This window comes from Heterodontus francisci, chromosome 17, assembly GCF_036365525.1.
Source record: "Heterodontus francisci isolate sHetFra1 chromosome 17, sHetFra1.hap1, whole genome shotgun sequence".
Classification (NCBI taxonomy): Eukaryota; Metazoa; Chordata; class Chondrichthyes; order Heterodontiformes; family Heterodontidae; genus Heterodontus; species Heterodontus francisci.
In genome coordinates, this window is record NC_090387.1 from 74,006,907 (window position 1) to 74,025,205 (window position 18,299).

General features: G+C 41.4%; 1 protein-coding gene across 4 annotated transcripts in view; it reads left to right on the forward strand.

Moving 5' to 3' along the window:
* Positions 1 to 18,299, forward strand: part of wdr59 (WD repeat domain 59) — a 115,369-nt gene that overhangs the window by 48,934 nt on the left and 48,136 nt on the right. For all 4 annotated transcript variants that reach the window (XM_068049673.1, XM_068049674.1, XM_068049675.1 and 1 more), the window contains exons 11-18: positions 3,329 to 3,408; positions 4,306 to 4,441; positions 8,901 to 9,028; positions 9,919 to 10,083; positions 10,823 to 10,918; positions 13,479 to 13,644; positions 15,958 to 16,027; positions 17,464 to 17,617. In XM_068049673.1, coding sequence (XP_067905774.1) covers positions 3,329 to 3,408; positions 4,306 to 4,441; positions 8,901 to 9,028; positions 9,919 to 10,083; positions 10,823 to 10,918; positions 13,479 to 13,644; positions 15,958 to 16,027; positions 17,464 to 17,617 — 995 coding nt within the window. The remainder of the gene's footprint in view (positions 1 to 3,328; positions 3,409 to 4,305; positions 4,442 to 8,900; positions 9,029 to 9,918; positions 10,084 to 10,822; positions 10,919 to 13,478; positions 13,645 to 15,957; positions 16,028 to 17,463; positions 17,618 to 18,299) is intronic.

The following is an 18,299-nucleotide window of genomic DNA, read 5'->3' on the forward strand; positions in this document are numbered from 1 at the left end:
ATTGGGTTTAATTTCTGTCCTTCCAAACTACCAGCAGTTTCCTCTCAGGCCCTTGATTGTGTTGTTGTCTCTCAGATTCATGCTCATCTCTCTGTTTGAATTCCTCCAGTCAGGCTTTTTCTTATGTAAGATATTCTCTGTGTCTGTGACCACTATGGATAATGCCTCCTCTCTGCAGCTTTTGACATGGTCAACCTCACTATCCTCTTCCAACATCTCTCCTCTTATGTCCAGCTCGGTGGGATTGCCCCAACTTAATTTTGTTCTTGTCTGTTCCTTTCTAGCCAGAGCTCCTCTTCCTGTTCCTGCATTGTTAGCCCCATTGGTGCATCCTTGGTTACTTCTTCCTCTTCTGTATGCTGCCTCTTGGCAATATAATCTGCAGACAGGGGCTCAGCATGATTATATGTGCTGATGACATCAATCTCTTGTCCACCATCTCTCTCAACTCCTGTACAGAGCCCCTATGCTATCAGACTGCTTTGTCAGTGTCCAATCTTGGATGAGCTGTAGGATAAACACTGGGAAGACTGAAGTCAAAATCCCTGCCGCAAACAAGGTACTCTCACCACTGACTCAAACCCACTCCCTAACCAAACTGTTGGCAATCTCTGGATCCTGTCGATCTATAAGTCTCTCCATCAAAACAAGTGCCTAATTTCACCTTTTGTCACTTTGCTTCCTCAGCTCCTACTTGAGCTTATCTGCCCCTGAAATCCTCATCAGTGCCATTGTGATGTCCAGGCTTGATGACTACAGTGATCTTCTGGCTATCCTCTTATCTTCCATCAGCTCATCTGAAACTCGGCTGCCAATATCTTACCCTGCCACAAGTCGTGCTCACTCCTATTCCTGTTCTCACATTGCCTGCTGGTCCCTGAACACTTTAAATCTAAAATTCTTATCCTTCTACTTAAATACCCTCACTATCTCTGAAATTTCCTCTAGCCCTCTTGAGCTGTCTTTTCTTTTGACTCTGAACTTCAATGCATCCCCACCTTCCTTGTCCCACCTCTAGAGCTGTGTCATCGGCTATCTAGAACTCTAGGATTTCCTTTGCAAACTCCTCTACCTCTCTACCTCCCTCCTCTTTTAAGACCTTCCTTAAAAACCCACTTTTCCACGAAGCGTTTGATCTTACTTCCCAGTCACTCTTCGGCTTGATGTCCATTTTTTGCCTTTCGTCTCTGAAGTGCCATGGGACATTTTTATATCTAAAAGGTGCCAGGTAAATGCAAGTTATTGTCATTGTGGTTTTCAAAGATGAACATACTTCATCAGCCAGTGAATTGCTTATCGTTATAAATCTTCTTTAATAATGTTTTTCTTGCTGCCCTTTGTCAAAAATTAAAAGAAAACTCTTTTGGCAAGTCCCTGTGCTCAATGAGACAAAAAACCTTTGTACTGAGGGAATAGAACAATATATTCTGGAACCAAAACGGGAGCAGGCTATTTTAGACCTGGTAATGTGTAAGGCTTTGTTTGCTGACAACGCAGCCACTACATGGCGCAGGGTACTAACACATGCACAAATGCAGCTTCATCCACTAAAACTTCACTGTTTGCGACGTCTCAAGCAGCTGCCAGTAATAAAGACGGCACTGCTCAATTTATCACAAAAGCAAATTAAACCCTCAATGGTTGCGATTGCCACCTCCATTCCACCCCCAACAGTACTCTGCTCCCCTTGTCCTCACTTTCCACCCCACCAGCCTCCACATCCAAAGGATCATCCTCTGCCATTTCCGGCATGTCCAGCGTAGCCCCATATTGCTAGTTCTACCTATGTCGTTAGTTCTTGCATGGATCACAACAACGGGATCCTTCCCCTTTTCCAAGTTCTTCTGCAACCATGAGGATATGTCTTTAACCAGAGTGCCAGACAGGCAACACAGACTTTGGGTTTCCTAGACGCAGCTGCAGAGAACAGTATCTGTCCCTTTAACTCTATTGTCCCCTACTACAACCACATTCCTTTTCACTCTCCCTGCTTGAGTGGCCTCCTGTAGCATGGTGCCATGATCTATTTGCCCATTCTTTCTGTATTCTTTGTTCTCATCTACACTGGTAGCAAGTATCTCATACCTTTTGGACGATGGCAAAGGCTGGAGGCTCCTCCATTACTGCATCTGCAGCCCCCTTACTTGCCTGAGTTGCAGTCATGTCTTTCTGTTCTTGACCACAAAAGCACTACCTAACCTAAGGGGTGTGACTGCCTCCTGGTCAAAGGTTCCAGGTAACTCTCCCCCTCCCTGATGCACCACAATGTCTGCATCTCGGACCGCAGCTCAACGACTTTGAGCTGAAGTTCCTCGAGTTGCAGACATTTTGTTACAGATGTGATTGCCTGGGATCATGCTGTACTTCACAAACGCCCACATGCTGCAGATTCAGCATACCTTCTGGACTGCCATCTCTATCTAACATTATTTTATATATTGCAATAGTTAAAGTTTCATATCATTAATTCACTTGGTTTATTTTAGATTTTTTAAACTAATCATTTTAAATTACTAATTTAATAAAGTATTACTTCTTAGTATTAAAGTATTACTTCTTAGTTTTAAATACTTACTCATTTTAGGCACAGCATGGTCAGCAGTAAGCCAGAGCTCCCTCAATTCTGTGCCCTAACCCTAAACTCAGAAGATCATCTCTTATTGTTCCAGTCGTAACTTTTCCTTTTACCTCACCATCCATTCTTGCAGTTTTCTCTGAGTAAGGTTGTCAGTTTAATGTAAATCATTGAAGTGTGTAAACCTGCTGCACCCCTATTAACCATACTTAAGAACTCTTGTAGCCTTTTTCAAATGTAAGATGGCGATTTGCCTTTTACTGACTATTATATTCTAAGACTTCAATTTGGTTATTACTGGGTGATAATTGGAGTGGACTAGAGGGTGTAAGGGTACAATGAAACTTAGCCTCAAAGGGGCACTGCTGGGGAGAACCCAATGTCCTTGCAAGCAGAATTGCACAGTAACTCAATGCCTCAGAAACAAATGCTTTAAGACCTGCCCATTGAAGTGGACAGGTGTTCTGACAGTAATCATTAATTATACAATCTTCAAATCTGAACTTGCTTCAAACTTAAAGTGCAGTTGTGATGACCCTGAATGTAGAGTTTTTGAGATTTAAACTTTAATGTCCTTGCCTTCCCATGTTCCATGTAATTGTGCTTGTGTTAAGAATTTGTGCTCTTCGCAGTTTGCCTATAGGTTCTTTTCATTAATAGTGCTTTTCACAGTGATTGCAGACGTATGGAATGTTTTAGATGGAACTGGAGGTCTGGCTGTGTTCTAAATCTGGTTTCCTGTTTTTTTTGTAGAATTGAAGGACTATCAGTTGATAACCTGGTCACGTGACCAGACTTTGCGGATGTGGCGGATTGATATGCAATTACAGCGGGTAAGTGGTTTTTCACTTAAGGCCTCATCTGGTGGTATCAACTATTTCAATGATGACATCACCATTCTTGTATCCCATATCAACCTCTATCTTAATGATAAAGTAACAGATGGCAGCTCTCTCAGTACAGTAACCTGCTCAGAAATAGTTTTCTGTGGAGTAAGGGCCATGCTAGGTCTTTTCCACTAAGGGCAGCGTTTACATATAGACCTCCTTTCTTATCCATATTGCATATGTGCGCATGACTGGGGAAAAAATTAGGTTAACGCCCAAAGATAAGTTTCATTTTACATTCAATCGTTTGAATGCAATTTTAGGGTGAGATTGACATGTTTAATGGTGAATGTTACATCAGCACATCCCTTCAACTAAACCTCTGAAGCCTGGGACTGGAATTATCGGTTATATATGGTAAGCTAAGTTCTTACTCAAAACTTGTTCTGTGATGCATTAGGCCGTGTTGCACATGGAGCTCTGTCCCTAATCTGCCCTGCTTTATTTAATGTATGGATTGCAGTGAGAATGTTAGAAGATGTTGATAACCGTTTGAAGGGAGCCTGAGCAAATAGGAGAAATTGGATGCCTGTTAAAGGCTCTTCCTCTTAGGTGAGGGAGGTGGGTATTTTCTGTTTAGTGACAAACTGAGCAGAAAGATTGAACTTGTTCAGTGAGGAAGGATGTGGCTCCGTACAGGTTAGGGTGGTGAGGGTATCCCTGTAAGGTAGGTGAATGGGGAGGGATATAACTATATTGTAGTTGAAATGGGGGGCGAGGGTGGGTTGGGAGGCTACAACTGTGTGGCTCGTGTGGTCATTTGGCTGTAGTAGTTGACTTTTCAATGTAATATCACCAGCATGATGTTTTGATCAGCTGTTTTGATCAGCTATTTTGTTCCAGCTCTGTGCAATTGACATACTCGATGGAGATGAGTTAACTGATGGTGTTTCCCTGCTCCCAGAGACAGATAAAGCCCTTCATTCACAGGATACTGATCCTCACCCAACATTAAGTCATGTAAACGAGGAGGATGAAGGTAATCTAGTCGCTAACTTCTAAATGGACTTCTCTATACTGTATTGGCTTCTGTGAACCACTGCTCCAGGAGTAGAAAAGTGGAGACTGGGAGACCAGAAGTTAGCACTGAAGCAGATGAAAGGAGGTTTCTGCGAGTCTGGCAGCTATCTGAAGTAGGACAACTTAGGGGCCCAATCTACAAGATCTCTTGGGACAATCCCAGCTTTTCTTGAGTTCCAGGCATTTGCCATTGTATCCTGACATAGCATCATGTGGAACATAGGAATGCAGGAGTCGGCCATTCAGCCCATCAAGCCTGCCTCACCATTCAGTATGATCATGGCTGATCATCCACTTCAATGCCTTTTTCCCACACTATCCTCATATCCCCTTATGTCATTTGTATTTAGAAATCTGTCAATTTCTGCTTTAAACATACTCAATGACTGAGCTTCCACAGCCCTCTGGGGTAGAGAATTCCAAAGATACACAACCCTCTGAAGAAAGAAATTTCTCCTCATCTCTGTCTTAAGTGGCTTTCCCTTTACTTTGAAATTGTGTTCCCTGGTTCCAGTCTCCCCAGCCAGGGGAAACAACTTAATTGCATCTATCCCTTTAAGTATTTTGTAGGTTTCAATGAGATCACCTCTCATTCCTCAAAACTCTGGAGAATACAGGCCCAGTTTCCCCAATCTTTCTTTTTAGGACAGTCCCACCATCCCAGGAACAAGTCTGGTGAACTTTTCTTGCACTCCCTCTATGGCAATAATATCCTTCCTAAGGTAAGGGGATCAAAACTGCACACACTACTTCAGGTGCAGTCTAACCAAGGTTCTATACAATTGAAGCAAGACATCACAACTCCTGTACTCAAGTCCTGTTGTGATAAAGGCCAACATACCATTCGCCTTCCTAATTGCTTGCTGCACCTGCATGTTAGCTTTCAGTGACTTATTGACGAGGACACCCAGGTCCCATTGTACATCTATACTTTCTAATCTCTTGCCATTTAAGAAATACTCTACACATCTGTTCGTCCTACCAAAGTGGATAACCTCACATTTTTCCACATTATATTTCATCTGCCATGTTCTTGTCCACTCATTAAGTCTGTCCAAATCCCCTTGGAGGCGCTTTGCATCTTCCTCATAACACACATTCCCACCTAGTTTTGTGTCATCCGCGAACTTGGAAATACTACATTTGGTCCCCACATTCAAATCAATGATATATATTGTGAACACCTGGGGCCCAAGCACTGATCCCTGTGGTAGCCCTCTGGTCACAGCCTGCCAATGCGAGAATGACCCGTTTATTCCTACTCTCTAGTTTCTGCCTGTTAACCAATCCTTAATCCATACCAGTATATTACCTCCTATCCCATGTGCTTTAACTTTGCTAACCAAACTCCTGTGGGGGACTTTATCAAAAGCCTTCTGAAAATCCAAGTATACCACGTCCACTGACTCCCCTTTCTCAATTCTGTTAGTAACATCCTCAAAAAAACTCCCAACAGGTTAGTCAAAAATGTCTTCCCATTTATAAATCCATGTTGACTATGCCCAATCAGATCCATTTATGTCCATTTATCACATCCTTTAGAATAGATTCTAGCATTTTCCCAACGACTGATGTATGGCTAACAGGTCTGTAATTCCCTGTTTTCTCTCTCCCTATCCTTAAATAGTGGGGTGACATTTGCGATCTTCGAATGTGCAGGAACCGCTCCAGAATCTGTAGAATTTTGGACGATGATCACCAATGCATCCACTGTCTCCATAGCTACCTCTTTCAACACTCTGGGATGTAGAATATCAGCTCCTGGGGACTTATCAACCTTCAGCCCCATTAATTTCTCCAATAAAACCTTCTTACTAATACTAATTTCCTTCAATTCCTCATTCCCCCATATCCCTTGGATCTCTGATTCTGGCAGATTTCTTGTATCTTCCTCAGTGAAGGCAGACACAAAATAATCATTTAGCTTCTCTGCCATTTCTCTATTTCCCATTATAAATTCTCCTGACTCTGCCTGTAATAGACCCACATTTGTCTTAGCCAAACGTTTCCTTTTTATGTACCTGTAGAAGCTTTTACAGTCTGTTTTTATATTTTTTGCTAGCTTACATTCATATTCTATTTTCCCTTTCTTTATCAGTATCTTGGTTCTCCTTTGCTGTATTCTAAAATCCTCCCAATCCTCAGGTTTACTACTACTTCTGGCAACTTTATAGGCCTTTTCTTTTAATCTTATACAATCCCTAACTTCCTTTGTTATCCACGGTTGACCGTCTTTACTTTTGGGTTTTTTTTGCCTTGAAGGAATGTATAGTTGCTGTAAACTATGTAATATTTCTTTAAATACTATCCATTGCTTATATACTGTCATACCTTTTAATGTATTTTGCCAATCCACCTCAGCCAATTTGCCCATCATACCTTCGTAATTTCCTTACTTCAAATTTAACACCTTGGCTTCAGATTGAACTACCTCACTTTCAAACATAATGTAAAATTCTATCATATTATGGTCACTCATCCCTAAAGGTTCTTTTACAACGATTATTAATTAGCCCTCCCTCATTACATAATATTAGATCTAAAATAGCCTTTCTCTCGTCAGTTCCTCAACATACTGCTCGAGAAGACCATCCCTAACGCACTCCAGAAACTCGTCCTCCACAGCATTAGTGCACATTTGGTTTACCCAGTCTATATGCAGATTGAAGTCACCCATGATTACTGTATTACCCATGACACATGCTTCTCCAATCTCCTGCCACTACTGTTTAGTGGCCAATAAACAACTCCTACCAATGTTTGCTGCCCCTTGCTGTTTCTTAGCTCCACACAAACAGATTCCACATTTTGTTCTTCCAATCTGAGATCCTCCCTTACTAATGTACTGATCCCATCCCTTATTATCAGCGCAACACCACCTCCTTTTCCTTTTTGCCTGTTCTTCCTAAATGTCGAATATCTTTGAATATTCAGTTCCCAGTCTTGGTTGCCGTGTCGCCACGTTTCCATTATGGCATTAGATCATACCCATTTACCTCAATTTGGGCCTTTAAATCATCTACCTTGTTGCGAATGCTGCGTGCATTCAGGTAGACCGCCCTTAACCTTGTCTTCTTGACGTTATTCTGCATTCTAAGCCTAGTTGATGCTCGCCTTTGTTTTGCCTACCTTCCAATGTCACTTGCTACTTTTCTACCTCCTTTTACCAACTTTACTTCCTTCCAATTTGAGCTACCCCTCAGGTTCCCATCCCACTGACAATCTAGTTTAAAACCTCCCCAACAGCACTGGCAAATCTCCCTGCGAGGATATTAGTTCCAGTCCTGTTAAGATGTACATCTTGTACAGATCCCACCTGCCCCAGAATCGGTCTCAGTGCCTCACTGCGGAAGTAAAAAGGTGTTGTCTTGTGTTGGGAGATGGGGAGGATGTTTGTCTTTAACTACCTAAATCTGGCCAGCTACCGTTGGCCACCTTGAGGTCTGCCTCTGGTTGTTGTCTCAGGCTTAAGGGAAATTGGGGAAGAAATGCAACTATCTTGCCAGTTAATACCATTTGGTTTGAATGGTTTGTGTCTCTTTTCTACAGTGCACACAGCTGTACAACCACCCTGTTGCGTTAACATTTCAGCACATGTGCATGATTGTCCGTAAACTACCATAGGCAGTGTTGTTATGACTTAAAAAGTAACCTGTCTTTGCCTCTCTACTTCAGTTATCAAGAATACTCGTGCAGTGATTCTGTAAGGACAATTGGCAGTGGAGCTGATGGGGCAGTACTTGTGATGTTGAGCTATAGTTAGATTGGGGGCAGTCACTTTGGAATTTTGTGTAGAAAATCTAGGATGTGGGCTTAAAATAGTGGGTGCAAAGTACCCATCAAAGCGCATAATGTCTTCTTGATATGGCTGTGGTTTAAAAACTTTGGTGTTCGGTGCAATTTCACTATTTTTAAAATCTTAAAAGCTGAATTAAAACAGGACTTTGAAAAATAGATTGAATATGAAATGCTAGATTTAGGTAGACAAAGACAAATATCCTTCCCACCTCCCAATGCAAGGTATTTGCATTGTACTGTTATTTTGGAGGCATATATCCACATTGGGTGCTTGATTCTGTTTAGACTTCATAGTTTAGTGTCGGCTTGCCATTTTGAGGAAACACAAATAATCTACCTGTGAACCCGGGAGGTAGGAACATTTTTGTAATAGGATCTATATAAAATATATACAGGCCATGCATGTTAGAGTTTTTTCAGATTCAACTTGTTTAGCTAAGAAACAGGGGTCTGATTGAATCTTGATACAGTCAGTCCCTCTCCCACTGCATTCTACGAGACAGATGTATGTGTTCCATGCTTGTTGATCACCATTCTTTTCCTCTCCTTGCATAGATATTTTTCCTTTAGACAGATATTTGCATGGACTGTAGTTACACTCTACATGTCCTTTTTTTCAGTACTGAGGGAAGATTTTCACAATCATGTCACAATCAGCTCCAAACCCGATTACCTAGGATTACCGCAGACATTGCAACAAGAATTCTCATTGGTTAACCTGCAAATCCGCAACGTGATGGTAGATGAAGTAAGTGTGAATGCATTGAATCGCTACTCTAGTGGTTGGGCTGCCTTCCTTTGCCCCATCTGTTCTTGAGCAATGTTTTTGACAACCATATATGACAAGATTATATAAGATTACAACTATTTACGAACATACATACAAACATACAAATTAGGAGCAGGAGTATGCCTTATAGCAGGATAGAAATTGCAAGTTTTACATTTTGCAGTCTTTTCCCTTCTATTCTGGTGAATTGCACACTTTAGTAGTATCAAGGAGATAAACCACTAATGAAATTGCAAGTGTTGGTTACACTGGCTTTGAAGTTGTTTGCACATGTAATCTTGACACATGGTTTACTGTCGAACTGTAGCCTACCCTACAAGCTGCCTCAATTTTTTTTAAAAAAAGGACTGGGGTGGGCTCTATTTACGAATTGAAATTTGGGTTTAGAAGATCAGATGATGGGAATTTCAGTCTGGGTTTAAAGTAAGAAAGGATGTTTTTCACAAGACTGCTGTGTGTGTCTCTCTCTCACCTCAGTTTCCTCTACCCCCCCCCCTCCCCCACCCCCCTCCAATGCCAAGTCGTACATTGTTTCACAGAGCATCTTAATAATGGTGGTCACTGTAAAGTAACTGCTAAACTTGGTGCAAATAATGAGAGAATTGGGTGTAATGTGCCCTCAGTATATCTGCACTCAGGCTCTTGTTTTAAGTTTCTTTTAGACTTTTTTTTTTTTGCAATTTTTTAACAGATATTTTAGCTGCTAGCCTGGTGCAAGATAAATTCCATCTTAGATTGAGTTTAATGTAAGTTCAGTTTCCCCTGAACACCTTTTGGATTATTGTGATTTTAATCATTGTTTCAGCTGTGTGAATGGTACTAACACTATAATATTCTGTGTGGTACAGATGGATGCTGTAAATCGGAACTGCACAGTCTCAGTGCATTGTGGCAATCTACGGGTGAAAATGGTTGTGATGTTTCCAGTACAGTACCCGAACAACGCTGCCCCCTCTTTCCAGTTTATTAATCCCACCACCATCAGCTCTAGCATGAGGACAAAACTCCTTAAGGTAAACTGACCATGCCTGAAAAACAACTAATCTTCGGAGAGCTGGTTGCTGTGGAGAGCTTTTCAATAGGCACCCTTTATTGTGGAATGTTTTGTCACAATATTGAAAGTAAATCTGATAACTTGTGTATTCAAATTAAATGTTAAATTAGCATTCCATCTGCCTGTTCCATTGGATCAGGTCAGTGAAAAAATGCATGAAGTTCTCTTGACCACCATACTTCCCTCGGCCACCAGCACCAAACAGTTTAACTGTTCAGATTTATATCTGTACTTTATGTGCGATCTTCCTGTGCACAAAATTGTTGCTGTTTGCATAGATAACAGCTGTCACTGCACTTCAAAATAATTCATTGTCTGTAAAATATTTTGAGTAGTTTCAAGAACAGTTGATAAGGTGCCATGTAAATCTGTGTCTGGTTTGTACGTATGCCTAGTTTTATTGCTCTGATTGAATCTTGAGATGACTGATTTTGATGGTATTTATCTGGTTGGCTGGTTTTGTGCATGTCTTTATGATGTGTATTCTGTTTGGCTGGTTTTCTTGGTTTGCTGATTTTTGCCTGTGTTTGTGTATAATGTGCATGGTGTGCTTTTTGTGTGTGAATCTGAATCTACTTAGTGGATTGAATTTCGCCACTTTTGGGAGTATGGTGTGTTGTTGTCTGTTTATGGCAGGCTTGTGTGTGATGCTTTTGGTTCATTAGGACTTTAATAAACCTGCTCCGTATTCGCTGCAGATCCTGAAGGATACATCCCTCCAGAAGGTGAAACGAAACCAGAGCTGCCTGGAACCCTGTCTACGGCAGCTGGTGTCCAGCCTGGAGGCCATTGTGGTAAGAAGTCTTTGTGCCTCAAAACTGTAGTGCAGATATAATTATGAGATGCTGTCACATTGAAAGGTGCGTGCGTGCGAGAGAGAGAGAGATGGAAAGCCACGTGATTGAGAAATCTTATTTATACCTGAAATGTGACAATAACTTAAAAATGATGCCATAATCAAGTTATATGAACTTCAGTGAATTTTGTTTTGCGTTAACAATTGGAAGGAGCACGTGTGGTGAAAATCCTGCAGCACAGCTTTTCACAAAGTATTCTCTTGCATGTTTCCAAAGTAATTTTTCTTAATGCAAACAGAAAATGTACGAAATCCTCAGAAGGTCAGGCAGCATCTGTGGAGACAGAAACAGAATTAACACTTCAGGTCGATGACCTTTTATCAGAACTGGAAAAAGTTAGCAATGAAACTGGTTTTAGGCAGGTATGAGGCAGGGAGAGGGGTAGGATAAGAAACAAGGAAGTTCTGGAATAGGGTGGAAGGCAGGAGAGATTAAATGACAAAAGGGATGATGGTGCAGTGCAAAAGGAGGTGGAAATGGGACGAGTAAAACAAAAGAATAGCGGAATCATTAACAGACAATTTTGTTTTGCTTATAGTCTACAATCTGAACTATTTACGCTACTTTTAAAGTCAAATTCTATGGAATTGTATGTAATTAATACTTGCTTCATTTTTATTGGTGGGGTGGTGGCGGGTGGGGGATTGATCACTGTTTCCATATAAAGAGGATTGTCTCATTAGTCATAGCAACCAGAAATAAAATCTTCACCTAAAGGGGCAGATCATTCTGTGGCTGGGTATTGTCAGAGGAGACAGAAACCTGATGATACTCAGCTGGGTATTAGCCCAGGTCTTTGGAGAACTGGAAATCCCTACATCAGGCCAGATAGTAAAAATTGATCCCTGTGCTGATGAGAATTCCTTTCCTGATGTCAGCCTGCTATATCTACACCACTGTATAGAACTGATGCTCACAAAGGGCGGCACAGTGGCCCAGTGGTTAGCACCGCAGCTTCACAGCTCCAGGGACCCGGGTTCGATTCTGGGTACTGTCTGTGTGGAGTTTGCAAGTTCTCCCTGTGTCTGCGTGGGTTTTCTCCGGGTGCTCCGGTTTCCTCCCACAAGCCAAAAGACTTGCAGGTTGATAGGTTAATTGGCCATTATAAATTGTCACTAGTATAGGTAGGTGGTAGGGAAATATAGGGATAGGTGGGGATGTTTGGTAGGAATATGGGATTAGTGTAGGATTAGTATAAATGGGTGGTTGATGTTCGGCACAGACACGGTGGGCCAAAGGGGCCTGTTTCAGTGCTGTATCTCTAATCTAATCTAATCTAAAACTCAGCGGGGCATCCTGTAAATGAACATCATTCACAAACTAAGAGTTATAGGAATATCTGTTCAAGGCAGAACTTCATGGGGGACATTACTTGTCAGTGAGCATGCTTCCAGTTGCTTCCTGTTCGAAATTTAGAATATATAAATATTCGGATAACATTTTATGCTTTACATCCTCTATTTGCAATGGGCTGGGCTTGGTTGGTGTAAGCCAAAGGAATCTGCTTGGAATGGACTGTTGAGTTCAGTAATGGGATATTCTGCCCTTGTTTTTCATTTCTTCCTCTCTGTTGAGTGTCTGCAGAGACAGAATGCAGTCTCAAAACTAATTGAACTCGCATAACAACCACCACAGTCTAAACCATCTCCTTGCATATGCTACAGTACACAACCGGCGAAGGGCTCATTAGAGAATCCATATAAATCAAAATACTTACTTGGTGAAATACCTGCATTTAGCATGCAAAGCACTTTGCCTAGAAGTACCTGTGCCTTTAAAAATCCTAATGATATTTGATGAGTGCTCAAAGCTTAGAACACGATTTTTCAATTATATACTATTAAGTAATATGGCTTGCATGAAATTGGTCATTACTTAACAATAATTGTCATACATTCCTTTTAGGGCAATACTTAAAGTGCAGCCTTGCATTCTTGTCTTACCTATGTTTTTCTGAAGTGTCAGCTTTGGCTCAGTGGTAGCACTCTTACTTCCTAGGCAGGTCTCACTTCAGAGACTTGAGTGCATAATCGAGGCTGACAGTCCACTGCAGTACTTTGGGACTACAGCACTGTTGATGATGGTGCCATCTTCTGGATGGGACATTAAACTGAGGCCCCATATGTCCTCTTGGGTGAATGTAGAAGATCATATGGCACTATTTGTAGGAGAACAGCAGTGTCCTGGTAACATTCCTCCCTTAATCAATAGCATCAAGATTAACATTGTGGCTATTATGTCGAAGGAACTTTGCTCTTTGCATAATAGCTGCCACATAACATCAGTGACTGCACAATGATATTTCTGAGAAGCATGATAAGGCATCTATATGTCTAAGTTGTTTTTTTATTTTCAAATTGGGCCTTTGTAGAATTCAAGTCTTCATTTACCTGCAGAAGTGTGTGATTACATGGCTGACAGCTGGGGTACATGTCTGTTCTAATGAAAGTTGCCACCTGTGTATTGGTCATAACTTTTCATGTTCTTTGATTGCTAGAATCAGGATAACAGCGGATCTGCTAACTCCCAGAATCCATTTGTCCTCGGAAACTCTGTGACACCGCCACTACCGACTTTTCCACGAGTCACTAACACGTATGGTTCCTACCAGGATGCCAATATTCCCTTTCCTCGCACCTCTGGGGCACGTTTCTGTGGAGCTGGTTAGTGAACATTTATGGGAACCTGCCATCGTGAAGTCACTACCCAGTTCTGATAGTGTTTCAGCTTTGGTTTATTTCTCCTGTACCTGGCATTGATTGCCCAGATTTGCAAAGGGTAGGATCCTGACTACGAGTCAAACAACAGCTTGAGTGGAGTTGATAGTAAAATACTCGCACCTAATTGTGATGGGTAGTTGTCCTAGTAAGGTGCAGGGGTATGGATATGGTGTACCTGTAGTACACTTGTATTGAATATAATCAGGATGCATCCATAAATTATTCTACAGTAATAAAGCATGAGTTCTATTAAGTCTGAGATCTAATTGGTATTGATCTGATACAATGGACTTCCACCAGGGTATTGGTAGCCACTTAACTTCACTGGTACTCTAAATACGCAATTGAATACCATGCCTTGTGCTGCAACTCTGACACTTGCACAGTGTGAGGGGAAGGCTATAAACCAGAGAGGAGAACCTATTTGTCTTTTAATACTGACACTAACATAACTTTTCTGGGAAACGATTTTTCTGGGAAACGACTTTTACAGGATCTGTGTTTGCAGAAGGAAGGGTGGGTTAGGACAGTGTTGTCCGATAAACATTGCTGACTAGCCATAGGTCTGGCTATGATGACACCATTTTAGTTACATGCACTTCTAGCAGAAAAAACCTTGCATGCACTCACTATTACAGATATTTACTTGTGAATATTTAACAAACATCTACCACCAATTAGTAACCAAGGAAGTAACACGCTTGCAATGATCGGAATACAGTTTCACACTCTGCCTTTACTCTTAATGATTTTACCACACAATGCACAGAGATTAAAGTATACACGCACACACTGTTAGAATGTAAGTATTGAGATCACGTGCTGAGTGATTTAACTAATCAGAAATGCAGTTAGCCACATCTGGATTCCCATTGCTAGTGGGTAACATAATTGGACAACACGGGGCTAGGATGTGTGGGATTTCAGTACAAACTGACAAAAGTTACTGATTTTATTCATATAAAATTCCAGCCTTTCCCTGACGGCTAGTCATGTCCCAGTGTATCTGCCATTGTGCCTGATAATTTAAGGATGTACACTTTCCATTGAATTGTTGTATAAATTCAGAAGTGATAAATTTTATGGATGGTGTAACTGTTTTTGAACTGATGTCAGTACCTATAAACTATTCAAATGAAAGTCTATTTGTCGCATGGTGCTTGGTCAGAATACACAGGTGAGGAATGGGTCAGATTGGCTGCTGTTCTCATGTCACCAACTGGATGTGGAGTCTCTATCCTCCCACCGAGAAAGATATCTCCTCACTGAGCATTTGGTGAACTTTGCAGATCAGGAGTGGAACAAAGCTCGGTCAGATTAAACTTGAACAAACTTAATTCTTTGCTGAAAAGTGAACTAACCTAGTAGATTGCTGATAATGAGCAAGTCCTGAATGCCCAATTGTGAGGCCTGATAATAGATGAAGAAACATTAGTCAGTGTTTGAATGCACACAAGTTTGGAGGGAAAAAAAATAACCATCTATAAAGTTAAACTGGACTGTAATACCAGGCTTGGGGAGGGTGTGGGGTTGATTTCATTCACTGACCTGGAGCACAGCATGCTGTTTGGATCCTGTTCAAAAGCTGCTTTGATATCATTGAATTTCACAGGGCCTTTCTAGATTCACATAGCCCTAATACCTTTCATTCCCTCCCAATGTAAGTGGAATCTGTGTCAGGATTCTTTGAATGGAATTGGCATTCTTGTTTCAATATCCACACATCCAGAAGATATGATCACTTGTGTTTTGTGTTCTCACCCAACAAATAAACTTGGGAAAAATTCAGCTTCTTGTTGGTGTAGCTACTTAAGGTGGTGAGTAGTTGCCTTATACAGACTAGGCAGAACTGGTTGTGCTGAATTCCTGATCTTGACTAATTGCTACATTTGTCACCTGCTTTCCTCATCTTGGGAGGGGAAAATCAGCCAACAATTCCACTCCTGATTTCTGTCTAGCAAACCTTGCTAGAATTGTGTGTGTGGACAGGATCAGGGTGGAACTCGGCTATGTTGACTCCCACAGCTGAGCAGTCTGCTGACTCTTTTGCCGTCGAGGTTTTTGTATGAGGTTTGGCGCATTCCTAGAAGATTGCCAGCATATGTGCGATCTGGCAGCAGGACAAGTTAGGACAGGCGAAAGTAGTCAGAATAAGGATAAAGGGTGTGAATTCACTCCAGTGTCTAAATTTAAATCTAGCTTGCGTAGTGCCCCGTATCAGCTGATGACTAATTTGAAGGTGTTTTTGTTGTCTAGGTTACCTTGTATACTTCATGAGACCAATGACACTTCACCGGACGGTGTCTCCGACGGAGCCCACGCCCAGGTAAAGAAAGGCGCATGTACCATCAGTGAGATTACATTGGGATTGTTTTCTTCGAGGAGCTTTGCATATTGAATGTGCTTGGCAGTTTTAGGTGGCATCTGAAAATCACATTGCAGGTTTAAGGTCGGTTTGCTTCTGTTACCAAATACCCAGGGTATGCTGACATATTGCTTTTAGCACATAAGTGCTGTATCTCCTGTCGAGCTGCTCTTGGTGTTACGACCGAGGCGGAAGGAGTGCACTGTCTTTTTTTAGTTACGCTTTTCCACAGGTACAACATATATTTTTTTAATTGCTTACCCAGTTACCGCTGTGGACAATCATATACTCTACTCTTTATCCCGGGATAAAATACACCAACCAGGTTTCTTTAATAAACAACAAAATTATCAGTTAATTATAAAACAAGACTTAACCAGTAACGAAGCAAAGCACTAACACACAGATTGAAATATGGAAATTCCCTCTTTTACCTTAGCCCCTCACACACACACACACACGTTAACCGAAAAATAGAAATTTTCTCTTTAGAGCTCTTTTTTTTTTTAAAAAAAGAATACTTTGGCCAAATACTATCTGATTCTTGAAAGAAAGAGAGATGTGGAAAGATGTCAGTTGTTCCTTTATTCTTACATCCTAAATACGTGTAGACGGCTGTCACTGGGATCTTTCTAGAGCAGTTCTTTGCAGGCAACGCTGAGGATCAGTTTGGCAGGCTTTCTAGGAGAAATGTGGCATCGGGTTTCTGGCAGGCCTTTCAGGAGGATGCAGCATCAATTTCTCTGTTGCTTACACTCGCTTCTAAGAGCTTCTCAAAGAGATGGAAAAGGCTGAGCAGGGGTTTTGTCCTTGGCAGGTTGATTTTTTTTTTTTAACTCCTCTCAAAAAAAACTCTCGACACCCCAACTGACTGTCCAAAGCGAAACCAAAACAATATCTCAAGAGTCAAGCCTCCTGACCCCTGTAAATCTTGACCTGTCACTGCTCTGTAAATATCTTTCCCAGGTCAAAAAGCCCCAGCTGGGTACTTAACTGAAGACAGGTGACTTACAGTAACAATTGTTTACGAACCAAATCCAAAAGGCCTTCCGATGACCTTTTTTTTTAAAGGAAAACCCATAGTCCAGCATCTGTGGAATTTTTTTCAATTTACAACACAAGTCCTGAAAATTTAACAAAAAATGGAAGTACTTTCGTAACAATGCTGAGTCAAAGATGACACTTACCTGGGCCACACGAGGGGTGCAAGGGAACGTTTTCACTGTGTTGTCAGCTAATCCCAATACTTAATCTTCAGTCTCACCCAATAATGTTTATTTAATTAATTTTGAGGCTCTTGCTGACTGTGGGGATCTTTGAGTACTTGCAGCCTGTGGCGTAATTTATTAATGCTCATGCCGCCCATGACTGATCACAATCTTGTACTGTCTGTTTAGATCATTGTCAGCACTCTCTGCCTATCACAGTGGAGGAATCACCCCGATGAAGATACGTACGGAATCACAGAGTAACTTGAGGCTATACAGTGGGAGCCCAACCCGCAGTGAAAAGGAGCCGGTCTCCATTAGCTCCTTCTATTACAAGGAGCGAGTGAGTAGATTGCACTGCAACTGCAACCAGCCACACAATCCATGCCTTTATCCCAGGCATCATGTTCAAAGTTACTTACATAGCAAACAATTCATTGCATTTTCATTAGAGTTTCCCACATTTCTGCAAGGAGTGGGACTTATCGCATATAGTACGATGGAATGTACAATGCCACGTGACTGAATTAATGTGCTGCAGTGCTTGGTCACACTACTGCCCAGAGTAGTCTCGCTTGTCCATCTCCAGGGAATTAGTGCAGTCATTGGCCTTGTGTTTTCTGCCTGTTGTCCATTTCTGAAGTCCCAGCTAGCCAGTTGCCATGCAAGTGCATTTGTGTGGGCATTAAACCAGGTTGGAGAGAAAAAAAACAAATGCAGCGATAGGACTTGTTCAAGTGCAAACAATTGATGGCTAAAAATATGATATATCCAATATAAAATTTAGAGAGACGCAGTTAGATACAAAGGATTAATTTATTGTTACTTTAAAATTCTGAGCTCAGCCATTGATCTGTCACCTATGTGCGCAAATGTTATTTTTTAACTGGTTAAAAATGAATAGCTACTTTGGTCAGAAATACATCAGCAGCCAACAGGTGTCCTCTTGCAGATGGGGACTCTTTATTTACGTGGCTTGTCTTTTTGATTTAAATCTGAGGCACACTTGGCAACATTCTGCCTGT